At 36.8% G+C, this 25,244-nt stretch overlaps 1 protein-coding gene across 4 annotated transcripts in view; it reads left to right on the top strand.

Annotated features, from left to right (window-relative positions):
* Positions 1-458: 458 nt before the first annotated feature.
* The window catches only part of EIF5B (eukaryotic translation initiation factor 5B), a 74,037-nt gene continuing 49,251 nt past the window's right edge, over positions 459-25,244 (top strand). For 2 of the 4 annotated variants that reach the window (XM_070571982.1, XM_070571981.1), the window contains exon 1: positions 459-834. In XM_070571982.1, coding sequence (XP_070428083.1) covers positions 800-834 — 35 coding nt within the window. In that variant the 5' untranslated portion in view covers positions 459-799. Of the gene's footprint in view, positions 878-15,405; positions 15,436-25,244 lie in introns of those variants that run through there. The other 2 variants (XM_070571980.1, XM_070571983.1) reach the window with 2 other exon arrangements.

The raw sequence follows: 25,244 nt of genomic DNA, 5'->3' as shown, positions 1-25,244 counted from the left end.
AACACCTGTAATGTCACCGTCCAGATCCAGATATAGATTTTCGCCACCCTAGTAGGTCCCTCGTGACTTCCCTAACACAAATTTTTGGAACTTACTGTCACTTTGAATGCAAAGATTAAGATCTATTTGGGGGAGTTAATGGGTGTGTTCTTGTTTTATGGTTTTGTGTGTGTGTGTGTGTGTGTCACTGTGCATACTTCATCATTCATGGACGTTACTGAGAGGCCTCATTTTGTCCTGGATTCGTCTCTCTTGGGAACACCGAGGGCGCTCGTCATTGGTCCACTGGGGTTCTTTACTGAACTTCGTGCCTCTGAGAATACCAAGGTACAGAGGTTGAAAGGTGGAAGGTTTACTTCTGAACCGACCTCCAAACCCCCAAGTCTGCGTCCCCCGGTAGGGAGGGGCTGTCGTGGGGTATCTTCAGCTTCATTGTTCACCTCCGGGTTCTAGAACCTGGAAACCGCGCGGGCGTCGGTGCGCAGCGGACGCTTGCGGGAAGGGGGCGCTCGGGCTCCCGCCTGAAGGGCGGGTCAACTGGAGACGCTCTACACGAAGCGCGGCTCTCGATGAGCCGCGCCCTGCGTCCCCACGCCGAGGCGGCGGGGCGATGCGCTTGCGCATTGAGAGTTCACACCATATGTGCCCTGTCTCAGTGCGCGGGTCTGTGGAGAGCCGGGTGCGAGAGGCGGCAGCGCCGTGGGGACGAAGCCGAAGGGGGCCCAGAGTCGGCCGGGGGACAGTGGGTCTGTGAGAGACCGAGTGGAGGGGCTGGGGCCACGAGCGCCGCTGTCACGCGATGGGGAAGAAGCAGAAAAACAAGAGCGAAGACAGGTAGCAGTGGCTGGGTCCGCACGGCGGCGGCCGGTGCGGCTCGGTGGGTCGTGTGGGTCCCGCCGGCGCGGGATGGACCGGGGTCGAGGCATCCGACCGGCCCCGCGGGGCTCCGGGCCTGGGCGCAGAGTGGGCGGCGGGCGCGGAGGGCCTCGGCGGGGCGAGTTCTCCGAACCGAGACTCAGTCCCACCGCTTCCCCTCGCCCGGCCTGGAGAAAGAGGGGTCCCCGGCCTGAGGAGCGGGACGGTTGTTTTAGGGTTCCCGGCCCCGCGGGGAGGGACGCGGGCCTCGGGCTGCCCGGCCAGCGTGGCCTTGACGGGTGGCTGTTGTTTTGCGGCGGTTCTGTCGGCGAGGGTCAGAAAGAGTTCTTTTTATGCCTCTGTACGCACGAATACTTGGAGAGAAGGGAGTTCGAATGTGGTGTACCCAGAGCCAGGTTTTTCCCTCTGAGCCGCTCGGGTACGTCGGCGTTACCGGGGGGTGTTGAATAGCTAACTCCCACGTAAGTTTCTACAATTTGGATACAGTTCTCAGTTATTTAGGGGCTGATGGTCTGGACTCCACGCTTTTCGCTTGCTTTCTTCCGGCCTGTCTTTTGGTCATTTCTTTACTCGCTAGCACCTCCCCTAAGAAAGGAGGAGATGAAACCAACCAAGGTTGCTCTTTTCTAACCTCTTAAAAAAGGCTTTGGCGGGGAGGGAGTGTAAGGGTGGATGTAGAGTTACGTACTCTCGAGATTTTTGGAATATTTGTGTGTCACATTCGATTGAGTTACCCTTCTCGTTGAAATAGTTTACTTCCCGGCAGTGGACAACATCTGTTACTTTTCACGTTGGTGTACTACTCACCAAACTTAGTTCAAATACTAGACGGAGAGTAAGGTAAATTCAAAAAACGAAAAGCATAAATAACAACCTGTGCCAGTTCATCATTCTGACTCAAAAAACGGATATGTGGTCTTGAAGTTTAAATAAGATCACTAATTATACGTTGGAATCCTGGATCATTTCCTCACCTGGCACTCACCTAGCTGCCGAGTGGAGTTAAAAGGCACCAAGGTGAATCTTGTATTTCAGCTAGAGGTCTACTGGAGGAAGTTAATTGGTTTGAAGAATAGAACTTGTTAATCAAAACAGATAAAAAAATAAGCAGAATTCTGGGTGATTTAATGGGACAAAAATTTCTCTACTTTTGACAGGATTTTTTTGATGCATAGGATACTTTTTTCCCCCAACCATATAAAAAAAATATATATAGGTAATAAAGCTTCATGTACCCATTGCCCAGCTTCAACCGTTGTTATCACGTGACCAATCCTGTTTTGTCCACCTGCTGGATATTTTAAAGCAAATCTCAGAATCCCTTCAGGTGTAAGTCCTTTAAGTGTATCTGAAAGATAAATACTTGATGGAAAAAATAACCACAACGTTATTATCAAGCCTAAGGAATATTAACAGTGACTTCTTAAATATTATCAAGTATCCAGTTTTCTAATTTCACTGATTCTTATTTAAAAAAGTGTTTTTTTGTTTGGTTCAGGATTACAGAAGTCTGTTTTTTAGATGAAAAAGTACAAGTATGTGTTATTCTTTTACTTACAGTTTTTACTTTCCAGACTCTTTGACAATGGAAAAAAGCTATTCAGAAGGGAGGTACTTATTCTTGTCTGTGTATTTCTAGAGAAAAGTGAGTTTCTCTTATTAATTTGTAAAGATTTTCATGGGTGATATAAAGTTTAAATTGCAGACAGTGGAGCCTTATTGTTAAATGTTGGTTTGGTAGTGTAGAAGGAATGTTACTGGGTTTTTTCCCCCCTCAGACTAATCTGTAGTCTTTATTTTTTGGCTCATGATGAAAGTGGTGGCAACGTAATTGAAAAACATAATTTATTTTCTCATATGCCAATATCAAGGTTTTGTTTGTTTTTAATGCTTCATGGACTCCTTTGCTTGAACGTTTTTCATGTTGTGTCTAAGAAATACTCAGGTTTTGCAGAGGGCTCCCTTTGACTAGAACTGCATGGCCTTTTTACTTTGGCGTTCCGTATAAGATATTTTAGAGGAGGGAGAGAGGGGCAGGGAAGTTCCACTGTTTTGTGAGTTTGCTTTGACCTTTTGTTTGTTTGTTTATTTTGGTACAAAATAAATTATTTCTGATTAAATTTTAAAGGCCTAGAGAACAAAAATATTCACTCCCCAAAGTGTCAGTTAAGCCACAATTTTGTCCCTTGGTGGCTCCCATAAGTGCTTCATTCCATTGGTTAATGATTAAATTTTATTATTTCACTACTATCCTCCTGTATCCTCTAGTTTCTTCTCTTACTAGATTTTCAAGTCCCTTCTGTGTTAAACTGAACAAACTATGCCTTAGTACAATAAATTGCTTTCTTAAAAAAATAATTTCCAGAAAATATAATGTCACCACAGGTCACCAGAAGAATACAAAAACCAAACAAGCTTACTTGTGGAAGAGGAAGTTCAGTAAAAAGTGACCAAAAGTTGGGGTATATTAACTTAATGTTGTATATTTAAATAGTACTATCTTCAAGGATATTTGGAATATTTATGAAAGGAACAAAAACACAGACTGGGAAGAAAGTCTAGAAGGAGAAAGTCATACCTTAGGATTAATATTCTCGTTTGTGTAAAATGAGATATTTATCTGGTTTTACTCTTGTATGAAGACCCCTACTTTAAAGATTTTGCATTCATCCTACTTCCCAAGCTGTCCTAAGCCAAGCATGTTTCAGGTCAGGTAGAACTGGGTGAGAAATGAACAGCTGCTTTGTGAGTTAAGATAAGGCATTGGGCCACTTTTCAGTTTTTGGAGAGAACATAAAACACTTGACTGTTTTAATCCTTATATGTAATCAATCATTTAAATTTCTTAACCACTCAATTTTCATTTAAATTTAGATTTTTTTATTTTTATTTATTTTTGCTAAGGAAGATTCACCCTGAGCTAACATCTGTGCCAATCTTCCTCTATTTTTCAGTATATGGGCTGCCAGCGCAGAGTGGCTGATAACAGAGAAGTGTAGGTCCACACCCAGGAACTGCGAACTGAACCTGGGCCGCCAAAATGGAGCATGCCAAACTTAACGACCAGGCCACTGGGGCTGGCCCAGATTTTTTTATTTACTCTGAGTGTCTAGTTTTGTTCAGATAGCATATATTTTGTTATATCACACTATAGTTTTTTTTAAAGTATGGTTTTGTTTAAAGACTAAGTTGTAGAATTTTGTTCCAGCTTGTGTAATTCTGAGAATGAGATTTTGATAGGATGTTAAGCAAATTTTCCTGCCTTTTTTCAGTTGATTGGGGAAACTCTTTATAAGACAAAGGATAAGATTTAATATCTACAGATCATACAAAATCTAAGGCAGTATTTTCATTCCTTCCTATAACTTTCCCAGTCGTCAGTTTACACGATGGGACCTTATTTTAGGGGAAACCTGTGTTCCATTTACACAATACAGTGGATGTTCTCTTATGATGTGTGCAGAGGTAAAAAAGGAGCTGAATTATTTAGTTTTTCACAGTTAGCCTCCCATTCATCATTCTGGTTCTCTTTTTTTTTTTTGGCTCTCCCAGGTGTGGCAGTTATATTTCAGGTTATAATGGGTCTGCAATCAGGCATGTTTTGGTTAGTGACACACAAATGACTCCTTTTTTCCTCCCTTTCTAACTTATGCCTTGTGACAGATTATACTGCTGCGAAATTATAGTACAAAATATACAGGTATTTTGAACACTTATTAAACAGTATTGAAATAATCACAGTATACCACTTGATGTAGCAGTAACAATATTTACGTAATTTTAATAATGAAAACATTTAATGCAGAACCACTAACCCTGCTATAACTAATTTGAGAATCTGGGAGGAACGGAAAGGCATAAAGATATAAGAACTACTGTGTAACATATAGAAGAGGAAATTGGAATTTAGCGTAATAATGTGCTTGAGGCTTAGAGCCTCTCAGCTGTTAAGCCAAACCTGACTCCAGAACCTATGGTTTTTACTGTGTGTGCTCCCTGATCTAGGAAATCCTGATATTCCAAAATATGGACTTTCCAAAGAAAAATTAATATCTACATAAGATCTTTACTGATGAAGCAACTGTTAAAGATTTTTAAGAACTTAACAAAGAAGGAGGGAGAATAGAAAAACAACCACCATTCAGTATAGGTCATTCAGTGCCAAAATTTCTTTAAAGAATTTCTTTCTCAGGGCCGGCCCCATGGCCCAGTGATTAAGTTTGCATGCTCCGCTGCAACGGCCCAGGGTTTCGCCGGTTCGAATCCTGGGTGCAGACATGGCACCGCTCATCAGGCCATGCTGAGGCGGCGTCCCACATGCCACAACTAGAAGGACCCACAACTGAAAACATACACTATGTACCAGGGGGCTTTGGGGAGAAAAAGGAAAAATAAAATCTTTAAAAAAAAAAAGAATTTCTTTCTCGTTTAACCTTAATTGAATAACTGCCTGTCTCATAGTCTGTGTGTTTAAAGTAAAAGCAATGATGACTTAATGTTTCATTCCTTCCCATTTCAGACATGGTATGTAAAATTTCAGATTGGTGCTTAGAGAAATCCCTACTTTTCATCTAGGAAGCAGTCATGTTTTAGAATCATTGCTATTCAAACCTCCCTTTGGTGATAGAAATATTCTCTCTATTGAGATATAAAATATTTGTTTGGTTTTTCTGTTTCTGAAGCTTCATTCAAACTGTAAACTTTTTATAGCAGTTGATGAAATTGGGGTTCCATTTTTTGGCTGTTATAAATAATACTGCTATAAAAATCCCTGTACAGGTCTTTGTGTGGACATGTTTTCAGTTCTTTTGGGTGTATACCTAGGAGTGAAATTGCTGGGTCATAGGGTAACTCTATGTTTAACTTTTTCAGGAACTGCCAAGCACTTTAACTTTTTTTTGGGAACTGCCAAAGGTGCTGCTCCATTTACATTCCAGCGAAAAATGTATCTGAGTTCTAGTTTCTCCACATCCTCATCAACATTTATCATCATCTGGCTTTTTGATTATAGCCATTCTAGTGGATATGAAGTGGTATTTTGTTGTGATTTTGGTTTGCATTCCTTGATGGCTTAAGATGTTGAATATATTTTCATGTGCTTATTGGACATTTGTATATCTTGTTTGGAGAAGTGCCTATTTAGATCCTTTGCCCATATTTAAATTATTTATCTTTATTATTGAGGATTAGGAGTTCTTTATATATTCTAGATACAAATGTCTTGTCACATATATGATTTGCAAATATTTTCTCCCATTCCATGGGTTGTTTTTATTTTCTCCCACAGGAGGTTGTCTTTTCCTTCCTTTTGTAGCACAGAAGTTTCTAATTTTGATGAAGTTTGATTTACCTATTTTTTTCTTTAGTTGCTTGTGCTTTTGGTGTCGGATCTAAGAAACCATGCCAAACCCAGGGTCATAAAGATTTACTATATTTTCTTCTAATTTTGTGGTTTTAGCTCTTAACATTTAGACCTTTGAGCCATTTTGAGTTAATTTTTGTGTATTGTGTGAGGTAGGGGTCCAACTTCCTTCTTTCCATGTGGATTTTCACTTGTCGCAGCACCATTTGTTGAAAAGATATTCTTTCTCTAATTCCTTGTCAAAATCAATTGACCATACCTGTAGGGCTTTATTTCTGGATTTTCAGTTCTGTTCCGTTGATTTATATGTCACTCCTTAACTGCATTACCTCACTGTTCTTAGTTCTATAGCTTTGTAGTAAGTTGAAATTGTGAAGTGTGATTTCTCTAACTGTTCTTTTTTTGAGATTGTTTTGGCTGTTCTGGGTCCCTTGCAGTTCCATATAGATTTTAGGATCAGCTTCAAAATTTCTTCAAAAAAAAAGGCAGCTGGAATTTTGATTGGGATCATATTTCATCTATAGATCAATTTTTGGAGTATTGCCAATATTAGGCCTTCAGTTCTGTGAATATGGCATGTCGTTCCACTTATTTAGGTCTTCAGTTTGTTTCAGTGATTTTTCATAGTTTTCAGAGTACAAGGTTTGCAACTCTTTCTAAAAATTATTCCTAAGCATCAGTTCTTTTTTATGCTGTTGTCAATGAAATTAGTCATTTTATTTTCAGATTGTTCAATTCTAGTACATAGAAATACAATTGCTTTTTGTATATTGATCTTCTGTCCTGCAGTTTTACTGAACTCATTTATTAGCTGTAATGGTTTTCTGTCGTGTGTGTGTTGATTCTTTAGGATTTTCTGTGTACATGGTCACATCATCTGCAAGTTCAGAGTGTTTCCTCCCTCTTTTGCAATCGAAATGCCTTTTATTTGTCTTGCCTAGAGCTTTGAGTAGATCCTCTGGTACACTGTTGAATGGAAATGGGGAGAGTGGACATCCTTGTCTTTTTTCTGTTCTTAAGGGGAAAAAGGCTTTCAGTTTTTCCCCATTAAGTATGATGTTAGCTGTGTTTTTCATAGATGCCCTTATCAGGCTTAGGAGTTTCCTGTCTACTCCTAGTTTGGGGAGTGTGTTTACCATGAAAAGGTGTTGGGTTTTGTCAAATGCTGTTTCTTCATCTATTGACATTATCATGTGGTTTTTTTCTTTTATCCTATTTATATATGGTGGGTTACATGAGTTGATTTTTGTATGTTGAATCAATCTCGCAATCCTAGGATAGATCCCACTTGGTCATGGTGTGTAATCCTTTTCATATGCTCTTGGATTTGGTTTGCTAGTGTTTGTTGGGGATTCTATTTTTTTACTTTTACTTTTCTGTGTACTTGTTTCAGGTCTATCTTTTGGTAAACAGCATAACATTGAATTTTTATAGAAACATTTTGGTAACATATTTTTAAGAGTTTAAAATCACTTACATTGCTCTTCATTAACGATATATTTGACGTTATTTCAGCCGTCATATTTTTTTTTTTATTTGTCCCAATTCTGCCATGCTTTATTTCTATTTAAAAAAATTTTTTTCTCTCTTATCCTGGGTTAGAATTTATATATTCTATTTCTATTTTTTTAAGTGGTTGGACTTGAAATTTTACCTCGTATATACGAAGTCAATATTTAATGCCCTGTAAAACAGTAAAAGGACAGTAGTGCATTTGTCCAATTTTTAGTCTTATATTGTAATCCCCCACTCCAGGTCAGTGACCTTTTACTTAAGGTTGGATGTTACTTTTCTTAAAGGCATTATTTGTCAGGACTCAACCCTACGGAGAAAAAAGACATGTACTCAGTGAATTTTCCATCGTTCTCTTAAGAATTTAATTTGCTCTAAGGTCAAAATGATTATGAAAAATGATTTCCTCTTTTAGACACGTTAATAGCTAACAAAAGTCTTAAATGTTGGGAAGGCATTGTCTTCTCACACTGGAAATTATGAGTCAAAGTACTATGTTATGTAATTCAGGCCAAAGTTTATTTTTTGTTTATACAAGCTTTAAATTTTTTAAATTTAAAATTTTTAAATTTTTATTATAAAAATTTAAGTACTCTGAAAAGTTGAGGGATTAGTATAATGAACTCCCATACAATCATCACCCAGATTTAATCGTTACTACCATTTTGCCCCCATTTTTGCTATATGTATTTTATAGACATTGATGTTTTCTCTCTACGTTTCCTTGCATAACCACAACATTCTTATCCCACCCAGTGCAGTTAACACAAATTCTCTTAATACTTAATATCTAGTCTATATTTCCAATCTCTAGCTCCACAGTGACTTTTCACCATTGGTTTGTTCAAACCAGGTTGCAAAGAAGGTTCATGTTGCATTTCATTGTGGTGTAGCTTGTAATTTAATTTTAAAAGTTACACTTTCATTATAGGTATTTGGCTAAAATTATTGTTCTTTTATTCTGTGTAAATCTTGTCTTCATGCTCTCACTTTGAACACTTGGTTATCTTAGCCTATTGGTGATTAGAATGGAGGGGAATTATTAGAGAGACTTATAAGTGGCAACTTGTTCTGTGCTGTTCTTTGGTTTAAGGACAAAATCCTTTTGCAAACCTACAAACTTATCACTCTTAAATGATGAATAAAGTTAAATTCTATTATTTACTCCTATTTGAGTTGGCATGAAATATGTAATCAATTTTGTGAAATTTTTTTGAGGTGAAATTCACATAACATAAAATTAACCATTTTAAATTTACAATTCTTTGGCATTTAGTACATTCACACTGTTACGCCATCTCCTCTATCTAGTTCCAAAACATTTTCAGCACACCTAATGGAGAATCCTGTACCCATTAAGCAGTCACTCCCTGCTTCCCTCTCTTTCAGCCCCTGGAAACCTCTAAACTACTTTATGTCTTTTAATTTCTTTATTCTGGATATTTCATATAAATGGAATTGTACCATCTATGACTGACCTTTTGTGTCTAGGTTCTTGTACTTAGCACAATCTTTTCAAGGTTCATCCATGTTGTAGAAGGTATCGGTACTTCATTTTGTTTTTATGGCTGATTAATATTCCATTGTGTGTGTGTGTGTATATATACACTACATAATGTTTATCCATTTATCCGATGATGGACATCTCAGTTGTTTTCCACTTTTTGTGAATAGTGCTGCTATGAACATTTGTGTACCGGTGTTTGTATGAGTCCTGGTTTTCAAGTCTTTTTGAGTTCATGCCTAGGAGTGGAATCGGCAGGTCATATGGTAATTCTATGTTTAACTTTTTGAGGAACACCAAACTTTTCTACAGCAGCGGCACCATTTTACACTCCCACCAGCAATGTACAAGGGTTCCCATTTGTTCATATCTTTGCCAATGCTTTTTTTCCTTTTCTTTTTTTAAATAGCCATCCTAGTGAGTGAAGTGGTGTCTCATTGTGGTTTTGGTTGGCATTTCACTGATTACTAATGATACTGAACATCTTTTTATGTTCTTGCTGGCCATTTGTATATCTTCTTTGCGCATATGTGCGAGTCCTTTGCTCATTTTTAAATTGATTTGTTTCTCTTTTTGTTGAGTTGTAAGAGTTCTTTATATATTCTGAATACTTAACCCTTATCTGATACATGGTTTGTAATTATTTTCTCCCATTATGTGGTTTGTGTTTTCATTGTCTTGTTATTGTCCTTTTTTTATAAAAGTGTTTAATTTTGGTGAAATCTAATTTATGTATTTTGTTGTTGTTTGTAATTTTGATGTTGTAGCTAAGAATCTATTGCCAAGTCCAAGATCATGAAGATTCACCTTTATATTTTCTTCTTAAGAGTTTTATTGTTTTAGCTCTTACATTTAGGTCTTTAACTCATTTTGAGTTAATTTTTGTATGTGGTGTGAGGTAGGAGTCCAACTCCATGCTTTTATATGTGGATATCTAGTCCCATCACCATTTGTTGAAGAGACTGTTTCTTTCCCTGTTGATTGGTGCTGTCAAGTCAATTGACCATAAATGAATGGATTTATTTCTGGACTTTTGATTTTATTCCTGTAGTCTTTATGTTTATCCTTGTACAAGTACCATATTGTTTGGATTACTGTAGGGTTAAATGAAAGTTTTCAAATACATACAAAAGTAGAATAGTTTAATGAACACACGTGTCCATCAGTTAGCTTCAAATATTATCAATTTGTGGATGACCTTGTTTCATCTATACCCTGCCCACTCTCTTCCTCCCTTTCCCATTATTTTGAAACAACTCCAGACATACATAAATACTTTAGGAGGTTAATAGTCTATTATAAGAAAGACTTACATCTTAAATTTTAAAGAGTGGTGCGTTTTCATTCATTTGGGAAATTCACATACGGTTGAATGCTTATTTGTGTTAGGTAAGTGAAATGTCATTGTACTTTTCTCTCAGTGGGATTTTTAAACTGGTGTTTGAATTTGTTTCAAAAAATTCAATTTGGAAGTTTTACTATGATCAAAAGTACAGTAAACTTCTATGATGAGACTGGTGAGCCTTGCTTTTTGTATGAAAGTTGTGGTTGCCATTCCAGAACAGGGTTTTTTCTTTAATAGATCCTGTTAGGAATGTGTTACATTTCCTGCTGGTTGGTAGCTGTAGAAGGTGCAGAGGTGAATTGGCATACAAAAAGGAGTCTTCTGTTCTCAAAAGATCTTATATTTTAGTACATATAGCAAATAGACATATGCACAGATAATACAGTGAGCAGATGAAGGGAGAACATGGAGTTTAGGTTAAGTATGGGAGTACCACCCTCAAGATTTCAGATTTGCTTCCTAAAGTTATTATATGTGTGTCTTTCAAATCCATTTCTAATTAAATCGGCCATCAGAGGAGAGCAGGCCAGATTGGAACAAGAGTGCTGTATGTTCTTAGCTCTTGAATACCAAGGGTTGTTAATAAGGAGTATCTGAGATCTTCACTTGCTTTTCTGTTGCCTAATAATTCTGTACACAGGTGCAGCCAGACCATTCTAATGACGCTGTCGTTCTGCAAGTTGATTATTGAGAAGTACCCTCTCCTGAGAGTAGGTACCTGCATCAAAAATTGTTACTATTTATTTGGTTATGCCAGGCGCTATACATAGTAAATTAGGTGAGAATAATCCTTTAACAGTGATTAAGAACCAGAGTTGCTACTACAGAATACAAAAACTACAAGTGAGTTCACCTTCAGTCAGTGCTGAAAGTGCTCAATTTGATCAACAATTTTTTCTTTTTTTAAGATTGGCACCAGAGCTAACAACTCTTGCCAATCTTTTTTTTTTTTTCCCTGCTTTTTCTCCCCAAATCCCCCCAGTACATAGTTGTATATTTTAGTTGTGGGTCCTTCCAGTTGTGGCATGTGGGATGCTGCCTCAGCGTGGCCTGACGAGCGGTGCCAGGTCCGGGCCCAGGATCTGAACCGGCGAAACCCTGGACTGCCGAAGCGAAGCACACAGACTTAACCACTCCACCACGGGGTTGGCCCCTGATTAACTATTTTATAACATAGTGTCCTTTCTTAAGGTGTTGAGAATGGTTGCCTAAATGATCAATATTACCTACATATTTCTACAGGCATAATACTAGGTATAAACTTGTATCTCTTATGCGATTATGAAACCCCAAATAATCATATCAAATAGTAACAAATATAAAATTTTTAAAGTTCAAACTTGCAGTATTAACATGAAGGATGTTACTATTTTGTTGATCCTAAGTCAGTGCTTCTCAAACTTTAATGTGTATTTGATTCACGTTTGGATCTTGTTAAAATAGAGATTTTGATTCAGTAAATCTGGGGTGGGACCTGAGATTATTCATTTCTAACAAGTTGGTGCTGATGCAGCTTATCCTAGAAGTTTTCTTTGAGTAGCAGGATCTAAATGGCCATTTCATTGAGAATGTGTTGCCTCCTATAGTGGATTTCTTAGAGTTTGGCATGCCCATACTAGAAAGGGCTCAATTTTTCTTATTGGTTTTTTTCAGTTTGACCTAATGATTTTGAGCTTTGCATTATAGCGCCTTGTCTTGGCAAAAAAATTTAATTTACGTATAATTCTGCTTCTGATCTTTCTCATCGACGTGAAACAAGTTAGTGGAGGTTTGTAAACAAAACCTTGGGATGGTGTACTTTGACAGTAGACTGTGATAAGCCAGCCATCCATATGGTTCATGGTATGTTTGTCTTAAATCTTTATTATCAAATTAAAGTTACAAACAAACAGAAAAAAGTTACTGGGGAGAATTTTCAGGCTTCCAAAATCACCCACAACTGTGCATTTCACCCCCCCCCCCCCGCCCCGCCATTGAGAGTACTAACTCTAATTTGAAAAAGTTGCCCTAGACTGATTTTATAGTTAGATGTATTGGAATTTATGTGTATGAACTTAGATTATATATATTTGGAGATCTACAAGATGATGCTTGGGCTTGCTGTTGTATTCTTGTCACTTAAACATATCTGGTATTTAGAAGGTGGAGAATTAGGCTGAACTGAAGGTAACAAGATACGTTCTGTTTCCATTGCGTTGTAAAGTGTAAGTAGCAGTATAGTTTCATATCCTTTTTAAAGGTGTCAAGTCTTAGTTCATAAGGCAATTGTAGGCTGGAAGGTCCTTTTTTTTGTTTGAGACATAATAGGTAGCTCTGAATTTATTAATGGATTGTAGTACTTTAGATAGAACTCCATTGAAGGAGTGGGGAGTGAGAACTGTTGGGGTCAGTGGTTGTGCAAGTGGTGGGAGCTAGAGAGGAGCAATGACTACTGATCTTTTCCCTCTTTTGTCTTGTTTTTTCCTCTTTGCATATGTAACTATTGGTGATCCAGGAGTGCTGAGTAAGAAGAGACAGGTTGGAGGGAATGAGATGCCAAAAGGCATCCTATGGAGAAGGCAGTACTGGATTTCTCTGTTCCCTTTATTGTTACTGGGACTACTGGGGTATAGTTAGGGGTAAAGAATGGGATTCCTCCTTATGCTTTTCCTCTTGTTTGCTCTTGTTGATAAAAGAGTGTTTGGGGGGAGGAGCAGAAACCAAAGTAAAGTGAAAACGGGTAGCAACAGGGTTAGGCATGTCTGTTCCTTCCCTCAGTGCTTGGAGAGTACAGGCAATTTATATTTGTCAATTTAGGGGTGGGGAGAGAGGAAGGAATAGTGTGGTTTGGATTTTACCTCCTTCCATCCACATGATTTGCATTTTTATAGGCCTGAGTATTGATTAGGAATAGGAAAAAATATATGGGTGCTCTGGTTATTATTGTATCATAACAAGTTATCCCAAACATAGTGGCTTAAAACAACAAAAATCATCATTTCTCTTGGTTCTGAGGGTTGACTGGCCTCAGTTAGGTGGGTCTCGCTTGTCCCATGTAGTGGCTGTGATGGAGTCATCTTAAAGGTTTCCTCCCTCACTTTTGGTGGTTGACAGTGGCTGTTGGTTGGAACCTCTGCTGGAACACCCATGTTTAACCTCCCTTATGTGATCTAGATGTCCTCATTAGCTTGGCAGTGAATATTCAAGTGCCAGATTGAGGCCTGGACCCAGAAACTATCATCATTTCTGCCATATTCAATTTCTCAAACAGTCACACAACCCCGCACTAGAGGGGAGGGGACATAGGCCCCCTCTTCCACCCCGCCCCCCCCCCCCACCTCTCAGAGTGTCAGAGAAATTTCGAGCCAGCTTGTAAACCCTCCACAGGCATTAGCGAGGAGGGGTTGGTAGGAGAGAATCTTAGGAAGCTTGGAGATTTTGAATTGTGGAATAATTTGTGAAGGAGTTGGGTTTCCTATGTTCTTATCAAACTTTAGACAACTTTTCAGTGGAAGATGCCTGTCATTAAATGAAATTTGCCAAGTTTGGAAGTGAGAAGAGATTTGCACATAAGATTTTTTTTTTTTTTTGCTTCTTTACAGTGAACATTTTTTTTTTTATCGTAACATTTTTATAGCATTTTTAATGTTATGTGTCTTTAAAAGCCTTAACCTCAGAATGAAGTGTGTCTTATTTTTTACTTTTGTATGATTTTTATTTACTTGTTCCAGAAAGTCAGATACCAAAGTTGAGTACATGCCTGCGCACAAAATTAATAAAGAAATACCATGTTTTAAAAGGATTCCTTCGTAGTAACTTCATTTTAGTTACACATTACATTGTGTAATAGAAATTAGGGTATTAGAAAAATATAGATTTATTTTTGTTTATGAAAATAGGTAAATAATTTATATTAGATTTACATAATTTTAACCTTAACCTTTCAGTAAACTGATAAATGAATTCTGTAACTTTTCAGTTGTTTTTATGGTATTACTAGAAATTCAAGTTAACACGTTTATTTTTTTCTGAAGTGTAATTGACGTAAAATAAAATTCACAAATTTTAAGTGTGTAGTCGATGAGTTTTGTTAAATGCATACAGTTATATGTCCTTTACCAATCATACTTTACTATACTCTATAGTATTTTCTTTAACCCAAAAAGTTAAAAAGTTTCCTCATGACGCTTTGTAGGCAATCCTCTCTCCCTACAACTGGCTTTTGCCAGAAATCACTGTAATTTTTCCCTTTTTGGGGGTCACTGTAGTTTTCCCTTTTCTAAAATTTCATATAAATAGAATCATAGAGTATGTAGCCTTTATTGGCTAGCCAGGTTTCACTTAACATAGTACTTTTTTTTTTTCCCCTAAGATTGGCACCTGGGCTAACAACTGTTGCCAATCTTTTTTTTCCTGCTTTATCTCCCCAAACCCCTCCCGTACACAGTTGTATATCTTAGTTGCAGGTCCTTCTAGTTGTGGGATGTGGGACGCTGCCTCAACATGGCCTGACGAGCGGTGCCATGTCCGCGCCCAGGATCTGAACCCTGGGCTGCCGCAGCGGAGCGCGCGAACTTAACCACTCGGCCACGGAGCCAGCCCCGACATAGTACTTTTAAGAGTCATCCGTGTTGGTGTAACATTAATTCTTTCCTTTTATCAGTGAGTAGTATCCCATTGTGTAGATAGATGCCAATTTGTTTATAAATTATCTGGTAGATGGATATATGGGTTGTTTCCAGCTTTTTGCGATTATGAATAAAGCTGCTATGAACATTTGAGTACAAGTATTTGTGTGGACATATGTTTTCATTTCTCTTAGGTAAATACCTAGGAGTGGGATTGCTGGGTCATATGGTAAGTGTGTATGTTTAACTTTAAGAAACTGCCAAACTGTCTCTTCCAAAGTGGCTGTGCCATTTTTGCATTCCCTCTAGGGATGTGTTCCAGTTGTTCCACATCCTCTCTCAACACTTAGTATTATCAGTCTGTAATTCTGGTGACTGTGTAGTAGCATCTCATTGTGGTTTTAATTTACATTTCCTTATTAGTTAGTGATATTGACCATCCTCTCATGTGTTTATTTGCCAGTCCTGTATCTCATTTGGTTGTGTCTGTTCAAATCATTTGCCCATTTTAAAAATTACGTTAATATTGGATTTTAGTTCTTTATATAATATAGATAAATCTTTTCCTTCATCAGATATATGTGTTGCAAAAGTTTTTTTTTCTCAGTTTGTGGCTTGGCTTTTCATTTTATCAGTGTTTCTTTTGATTAAACTTTTAAGATAATTGTAGGTTCACATGCAATTGTAAGAAATAATATAGAGAGATCCCTGTACCTTTTACCCAGTTTCTCCCAATGGTAACATCCTGCAGAACTATACAATTGAAACCTGGATATTGACACTGATATAGTTCACTGATCGTATTCACATTTGCCCACTTTCACTGGTGTACACGTGCGTGTGTGTGTTTAGTGCTATACAGTGTTATCACATGTAGCTTTGTATCTTCACAACCACAGTCAATACAGAACATCACTGCCAGGATCCCTTATATTGTCCATTTGTAACCTTCTCATCTCCTTGCTGTACACTTCCCCTTCTCCACCCGTCCTTAACTTCTGGTAACCATGAATCAGTTCTACATTTCTAAAATTTTTTCTTTTCAAATTGTTATTATAAATGGATTCATGTTTGTTTGGGTCTTGGCTTCTTTCCATTGAGCTTAATTCTCTTGAGATCTATCCCAGTTGTTGCATGTATCCATAGTTCATTCTGTTTTATTGCTGAATAGTATTCCATGGAGTGGGAATAGACCACTGTTTTATTTAACCATTCACCCATTAAAGGACATGTGGGTTATTCTAGTTTTTGGCTGTTGCAAATGAAGCTACTACAAACATTTGTCTACCAGCTTCTGCATGAGATAAATTGTTATTACTCAGGGATAAATGCGCATGAGTGCGATTGCTGGGTCATATGGTAAGTACATTTAAGGAAGCGACTGTTTTCTAGAGTGGTTATTTCCAGTTTACATCTCCACCAGCAGTGTATGTGTGATCCACATTCTCTACATCCTCACCAACATTGGTTATTACCACTGTTTTTTGGAGGGAGGGCATTCTGATTGGTGTGTAATGTTATCTCATTGTGATTTTAATTTGCGTTTCCCAAATGGCTAATGATGTGAAACATCCTTTATTTCCTATCTGTAAATGCTCTTCAGCAAAATTACTTTCGTGTCTTTTGTACATTTTCTAATTGAATTGCTTGGATTTTTACTATTGAGTTTTGAATGTTCTTCATGTATTCTGCATACTAGTCCTTTTTCATATACGTGGTTTGTAAATATTTTCTCTCTGTGGCTTGTTTTTTCATTGCTTTCACATGGTCTTCCTGCACAGCAAAAATTTTTTAATTTTGATGAAGTCCAGTTTTGGGGAGATCTTTTAATTTCAAGTCTTAAAAACTCCTTGCTTAGTGCTAGATCCCAAAGAGTTTCATTTTCTTTTTTTTCCTAAAAGGTTATACTTTTACGGTTTTCATTTAGGTCTGTCATGTAACCTGAGTTCATTTTTGTAGTAGTAGTGAGGTTGGAGTTCATTTTTTTTGTAGGTATGGATGTCCATTTTCTCTGTCATCGTTTGTTGAAAAGGCTGTCTTTCTTTCCTCCCTTGAATTGCTTTTGCATCTTTGTCAAAAATCAGTTGGCTGTACTTCTGTGGGTGCTATTTTGAGGCTCTCTCATCTGTCCCCCTGCCCATACCACACAGTTTTGGTTATTGTAGCTATATATTTAATCTTGAAACCTGGTAAAATGATTTTTCTTATTTTATTCTTTTTTAAAAATTGTTTTAGCTATTCTGGTTCTTTTGGCTTTTCATATAAATTTTGGCTATGTCCCAAAAACCTTGCTGGAATTTTGATTGGAATTGCCTTAAACCTGAATGTCATTTTTGGGGAGAATTGACATGTTTACTGTATTGAATCTTCTAGTCCATGAACTTGGTATATTTCTCCATTTTATTTAGGTTGTCTTGGATTTCTTTCATCAGCATTTTGTAATTTTCAGCATAGAAGTCCTATACACGTTTTGTTAGATTTATACCAAAGTATATTATTTCCTTTGGAATGATTTTAAATTATATGGTGGGTTTTTTCCCCCTCAGGCTTTTAAAATAAACTATTTTTTAGAAGTTTTAGATTTACAGAAAAATTATGAGGAAAATACACAGCCGTATGCCTCACAACCAGTTTTCCTGTTATTAACATCTTATGTTAGCATAGGACATGTATTGTAATTAAGGAATTAATATGTCATTAACTAGAGTACATATATTGTGTAGATTTCTTTAGTTTTTACCTACTGTCCTATATATCTGATCCTATACAAGATACCACATTACATGTAGTAGTTGTTTCTCCTTGGACTCCTCATCTGTGATAGTGTCTCAGATTTTAACATATCACTGATGTTGACTTTGATCACCTGGCTGAGGTAGTGTTTCTCAGGCTTTTACACTGGAAAGTTACTCTCTTCTCCCTTTTTCCATGCTGTACTTTTTGGAAGGAAATCACTCTGTGCAGCCCACACTTAAGAAGTGGAAAATTATGTTGTGTCTCCATTAGAGTGGAGTGTCTGCATAATTTATTTAGAATTCTTCTGCATGGGAGATTTGCCTCATCCCCATTTATTTATTTAATCTTTTGTCTGTATCAGTATGGGCTTATAAATAATATTTTATACTTAGGTTTATAATTTAATACTATGTTCATTTATTGTTCTAATTAACAGATTAATTTGTTGCTCCTATTGGCCGTTGAGAGCTCTTTCATTTGGCTAGTATCTTCCTTTGGTTATATACTCATCATTGTGTTTGTGGAAGACGTCGAGGGTGGCGAGGGGTCAGAGGGGGAGATGGGTTAATCACTTCCTTACTTTCTGGCATTACAAGATGCTGCAGGCTTATTGTGTCTATATCTTGCCCCCATCCTAGAATCAGCCATTTGGTAGTCTCACTGGCAATTGATATTGTCCACTTTTTGTATTTTAGCCATTCCGATAGATGTATAGTGCTGTCTCCTTTTTTTAATTTGCATTTTCCTAGTGACAAATTATGTTGAGCTTTTATTTGGTCAGGTGACTGTTAAAATCTTTACCCATATTTTAATTGGATTCTTTTCTTATCCTTGAATTATAGGAGGTTTTTTGGTATATTTTGGATACAAGTCCTTTAGCCAGTAGTGTTGTGCAAATATTTTCTCCTACTGTGTAGTTTGTGTTTTCGTTTTCTTATCAGTATGCAGAGCAGAAGGGTTTTTTTTTTTTTTTTTAAGATTTTATTTATTTTTTATTTGTCCTTCTTCTTCCCAAAGCCCCCCAGTACATAGTTGTGTATTTTAGTTGTGGGTCCTTCTAGTTGTGGCATGTGGGACACCACCTCAGCATGGCTTGATGAGCAGTGTGAGGTCAGTGCCCAGGATCCGAACTGGTGAAACTCTGAGCTGCGGAAGCAGAGCATGCGAACCTAACCACTTGGCCTGGAGGCCAACTCAGAGCAGAAGTTTTTAATTTTAATTAAGTCTAAATTATCGTTTTTTGTTTCATGGGTTTTGCCTTTGTTTTTGTTTTTTTAATCTTAAATCTCATTGCCAAACCCAAGGTCTACAAATTGTGCATCTTGGTTCCTTTTGTGTGTGTGTGTGTGTGTGTTGTGTACAACCAAATCTTCCAGCAGCAAATGTTGAAAGGACTATCCTTTCTCCATTGAATTGCGTTTGCTCCTTTGTTAGAGATCAAATAACAGTATTTGTGTGGGTCTGTTTGTATTGAGCTGTCTGTTCTCTTGCATTGATCCGCTTGTCTGTTCTTTCACCAATACTCCACTGTCTTGACGGTAGCTTTCTAGTAAGTTTTGAAGTGGAGTAATGCATCCTCCAACTTTGTTGTTCTTCAGTATTGTGTCAACTATTGTAGGTCTTTTGCTTTTCCATTTAAGTCGTAGAATCAGTTTGTCTACAAAATGTTTTTTTGTGGCTTTGGGAATGCATTGAATCTGTATATCAGGGTGGGAAGAATTGATATCTTAACAATATTGAGTCTTCCAATTCATGAACATGGGTCACCTTTCTCTTTGTTTAGATCTTGCTCTCTATTTCTTGTTTGCTGAGTGTCTTTGTATGAATAGGTGTTGGATTTTGTGAATGCATTTTCTGTATCAATTGATAGGATCATATGATTTTTTTCCTTTAGCCTGTTGATGTGGTTGATAACATTGCTTTTTCATATGTTGAACCCAACCTTGCATTCCTTGAATAAATTCCACTTGGTCAAGGTGTATAATTTTTATATGTGGCTGGATTTGGTTTGACAGTATTTTGTTAAGAATATTTGCAATACATAAAAATATTCATCTGTACTTTTCTTGTGATGTCTTTGTCTAGTTTTGTTATCAGGATAATATTGGCCTCAATGTTCCCTTGTCTCTCTCTTTTTGGAAGAATTTGTGAAGGATTGATGATGTTAATTCTTTAAGTGTTTTGTAGAATTCACCAGTGAAGTCATCTGGGCCTGGGCTTTTCTTAATGGGAAGTTTCTAAATTAATAACTCAATCATTTAACTTATCATAGATATATTCAGATTTTCTACTACTTCTTGAATCACTTTTAGTAATTTGTCTTCTAGGAATTCACCCATTTTATCTAAGTTATCTAATTTGTTGGCCTACAGTATTTCATATTCTAAACTTGCATTTCTGGAGTAAATCCCATTTGGACATAGTGCATAATTCATTTTATGCATTGTTGGATTTAATTTGCTAATATATTTTTGTTGAGGATTTTTACATCTGTTCATGAGATTTATTAGTAGTTTTCCTTTCTTACACTGCTTTTGGTTGTGGTTTTGGTTTTGTATTGGGGTAATGCTGGCCTCATAGAATGAGTTAGGAAGATTGCTTCTGTTTTCTAGAGATTGTGCAGAATTGCTATCATTTCCTCCTTAAATTTTTGCTATTCACCAGTAAAATTACCTGAGCCTAGTGCTTTCTTTTTTGGAAGGTTAATTAGTGACACAATTTGTTTACTAGATACAGGCCTTTTCAGGGATGAAATAGGGTATATCATTATAGATGTATATCAAAAGGATAAGAAGAAATACTATGAACAGTTCTATACACATAAATTTGATAACTTCGGTGGAATGGACTAATTTCTCAAAGTACAAACCGTCAAAACTCACCAAGATGAAATAGACAATTTCAATAGCTGTACACCTGTTAAGGAAATTGGATTCATAATTTAAAATGTCCTGAAAAATAAATCTCCAGACTCTGATGGTTTTACTGGAGATTTCTACTAAATGTTTAAACAAGAATTAACACCAGTTCTGTATAATCATTTCCAGAAAATAGGAGACCTTGCTCAATGTTTTTATGAAACTGGTATTACCCTCATATCAAGGCCCAAGATAATACACAGAAAAAAGAAAACTATAAACCGATATTCTCATGAATACAGATAGCAGAAGTTGCTAATGAAATATAGACTTGAGTACCAGAAGGTCTTAGCATTATATAAAAAGAAACAAACACCATCACTAAGTGGAGTAAATTTAGGGAATGCAAGACATGTTCAATATTCAGAAATCAATCAATGTAATCCACCATATTAAAAGGTTAAAGAAGGAAAATTACATGATTACACCAATAGATGCAGAAAGCTTTTGACAAAACTCATCACCCATTCATGATAAAAACTCAGAAAACGAGGAATAGAGGAAAACTTCTTAACTTGACAAAGAATGTCTACCAAAAAATCTACAGCTGACATATTTAGATGCTTTCCCCCGACACTGGGAACAAAGCAAGGATGTCCACTATCGCCACTACTGTTCAGTATAGCACTAGTTCTAGCTAATGCGATAAGAAAAGAAAAGAAACGAAAGGCATACAGATCAGAGAGAAATAAAACTGCTCTTATATGCAAACATCATGTATCTAGAAAATCTTGAATCTATTATAAAATCTTAGAACTAATAAGTGAGTTCAACAAGGTTGCAGTATACCAGATCAACATAAAAAGTTTCAGTCACATTTCTGCATGTTAGTAATGAGCATGTAGAAACTGAGATCGGTTTAAGTTAAATACTAGTTTTGTGAAAATTACAAAACACTGATAAAAGAAATCAAAGAAGATATAAATAAGTGAAAAAACATACTGTGTTCATGGATTGAGAGACTCAATATAATAAAGATGTCAGTTCTCTTCAAATTCATTTGCAGTTAACACAACTTATATTAAAATTCCAGCAAGATTTTTTTTTGTAGATGTACACAAGGTTATTCTAAAATTTATTTTAAAGTCAAGAGAGTTAAGAATAGATAAAACGATTCTGATAAGAATAAAGGGGGGAAGGTATCACTCTACCTGATTTCAAGACAATATAGCTACATTAATCATGACAGTCTGTTAGTGTCAGAGACAAAGACACTAGATCAGTAGATCAGAACAGAGAACTCAGAAATAGCCCAATACAAGCACAGCTGAGTGATTTTTGACAAAGGCACAAAAGCAATTCAATGTAGGGTGGATAGTCTAAAATGTTGCTGAAGCAGTTGGCTACCCATAGGCAAAAAATAAAGATCAAAATGAATCACAGATTTAAATATCAAACATTAAAGTACACAACTTTTAGAAGATAACGTAGGTAAGTCTTCAGGACCTAGGACTTAATGAAAAGTTATTGGTCATGACACCAATAGCATGGTCCGTAAAGAAAAAGCTTGATAAATGATAACTCATGAAAATTCAGAATGCTTCATTTGATAAAAACTGTTGAGTGGATGAAAAGACAAGCTAAAGACTGGAAGAATATATCTGTAAACCACATATCTGACCAGTGACTCATATACAGAACATATAAAGAGTTCTCAAAACTCAGCATTAAAAGAAAATCCAATTAGAAAATGGGCAAAAGATAGGCAGAGACATTTCACTGAATAGTATATATGAATGGCAAATACACACATGAAAAAGTGTTTAACTTCACTAGTCTTTAAGGAAATGAAGACTATGATGAGATATCACCACACATCTATTAGGACAGCTTAAACGAAAAGTAACCATAATACCAAATAGTGTCTGGGATGTAAAAAAAAATGAATGTCTCTATACATTGTTGGTGTGAATATTAAACTCTAAAGCCACTTTAGAAAATAGCTTGTTTCTTAAACCACACATACAGCATTTTTAATGGCTTCATTTTTTAAGGCCATTAAGTTGTAACAATTTTTCTATCTTGATGATGGAGGAATGTGGCATATGAAAACACTGAGTTGAATATAGTAGAAAATTGCCTTTTATTTCTGTAACTCATGTTGTATATCATTGATATATTTTCTAGCTATGTTTGAATTTTTCTAACAATTTTCAGAAACTTATTTCCCATTTTCTAGGAAAGTAGTACAGTTCTGATGTTAGATTTGGGCTTGAGTTCCTGGTATGCTACTTTCTATCTGGGCAACCTTTTGTAAATTGTTTATCGTCTTTAAACTTAACTTCATAGAGTTGTTATGAGGATTAAATGATGTAATATATAGTATGTCTAGCGGTTGGTCAGTACAATGCCTGATAAACAACAAGCACTCAAAAACTGTTAATTTTTTATTCCTAGCCAGAAGAAGCCTTTCAGACTCAACAGCATGCAAATATAGTCCTATATACTGTTATTTTAGGGTGTTAATGAATACTCTGGAAATGTAGCCAATCACATGCTGTTTTGATTAGATGAATATAGTTTAAATGAGGGCTGGCAAGTTTTTGGAAGTGAAATGCCAAGCTTCAGTCATTAACCACCTTCCCATCTCACTCTGTTCTCAGAAGCTGCTGTAATGTGAAATAGTGGCAGAGATGCCCTTGAAGATACTGCTGGCTGATGCTGGGCCAGACTTAGGTTTCTGTTACTTCATGAGAATCATCTGTGATTCTTCTCTCCTCCTTTCTGTATACATTTAGTTGGTCGCTTAAGTGTTGCTACTTGATCCCCTTAATATTTATCTGACTCACATCTTCATCTTGCCTGCCACTCTTGCAAGTCAGGTGTTCATCATTTCTCATTGCACTTAACTATAAAAGCTCCCTAACCAGTTAGTCTTCCTGCTTCCTAACCAGTTGGGATTTTGCCCTCCCGCTCATAACAGAGGTAGCTTTCTAAAATGCAAATTTGATTGTCAGCAAGATTAAGAGCTCTGACTATGGAATAGAACTCCTGGGTTCAGATCCCATCTCTGCCTTCTGTGATCCTGGGCAGATTCTCTGTGCCTTAGTTTCTTCATTTATAAAGAAAAGAGTAACTTCAAATCTGACCCACAGTCACCTGGAAAGATTGCTAGAAATACACTGCCTTGCTCCCCCTCCTCAGTTTCTGGTTCCCTAGATTTGGGGTGGGGTCAAGAAATCCATTGCTTACAAAAAGTTTCTCTGTTGATTCAGGTGCTCTTTTATGAGTCCTCCTGAGGACAATGCACTTTATTCCCTGTAGATTTTTGTCCTCATTGTGTCTGATATGCACACCCCCTTTGCCTAGCTAACTCCTGTTCCACCTCTTTCAGTACTTGGTTCCAGGCTTCTCCTCTGCTAGGAAACATCTGACTTTCTCATTTTGGATTTGGTGCTCTAGGAAGTCACCACCAGTGCAGCAGTTCAGTGTTCTGTGATCCTCCTCAAATACACTGGCTAAGATATAGGACAAAAGGAACGTTTCACTTCTGGCCAACTATTTGTATAAGCATTAGATTCCCTTACTTCATGGCACTTACCATTTTGCAATTCCTGCTTTACTGGCTTCTATTAAGCTTCTTGAGAATCCTGTCCTCAAATGCCTTGTTATATAATCTAAATTATATTTATCATATAATTAAAAGTTATTCTCTTTAGAAAGTCTTTTTGCTGAAATGAATCATCTTTATAACAAGGTGTCCATCAGTGGAGGCATGTTACATGAGATCTTTGTTTTCTCATTCCGTCATTTATTTGGATTCATCCACCTTTTCTACTTACACATCTCAGACTGACTGGTCTCCTTGGTTTTCTGTAGGTTTTAGCTGGAAGTTAGTTTGGTTTTCTCCACATGATATTGGTAGATGAGGACGTTGTGGGATGGAACCGGAAACAAAACCAGGAATGTAAAAGATTGTGAGCAGATTTGGTTCTGGATTTTGGGGTGTTTTATGTGTTTTTAGTGAATCATTCCTAATTCATCTAGGTTTGGATGTGTGGTCATGTTTTGTTCAAGGCATTCAAACTTTGTGCATCTTAATTTTCCCATTGGTAAAAAGAGATAGACGAGGTGATCTCTAAAGTTCCTTCCAGCTCTAAAATCTCTGGTATTCCAGGCAAAAATGGATAGGTGTCCAAATATTTAGATATTGTTATTAATAATCAAGTACTAAGGCTTGTTTTATCATTTAAGTTCTCTTCATTTTATAAATAACTCCATTTATACACAGACACAAAAAACTTTAGTATCAACGAAAGTTAATTTCCTTTTCTTGATTACCTAGATTTTTTTCCTGGAGCTCTTCATCATAGGTCTTTCTGATTTGAGTGTTTCTCAGAAACTTTATTGAGTCAGATGCAGGGAATCTGATGAGTAGCTATAA

The sequence above is a fragment of the Equus przewalskii genome, chromosome 14 (genome assembly GCF_037783145.1).
Source record: "Equus przewalskii isolate Varuska chromosome 14, EquPr2, whole genome shotgun sequence".
In the NCBI taxonomy this organism is placed as follows: Eukaryota; Metazoa; Chordata; class Mammalia; order Perissodactyla; family Equidae; genus Equus; species Equus przewalskii.
This window is presented reverse-complemented; position numbering and strand designations above follow the sequence as displayed.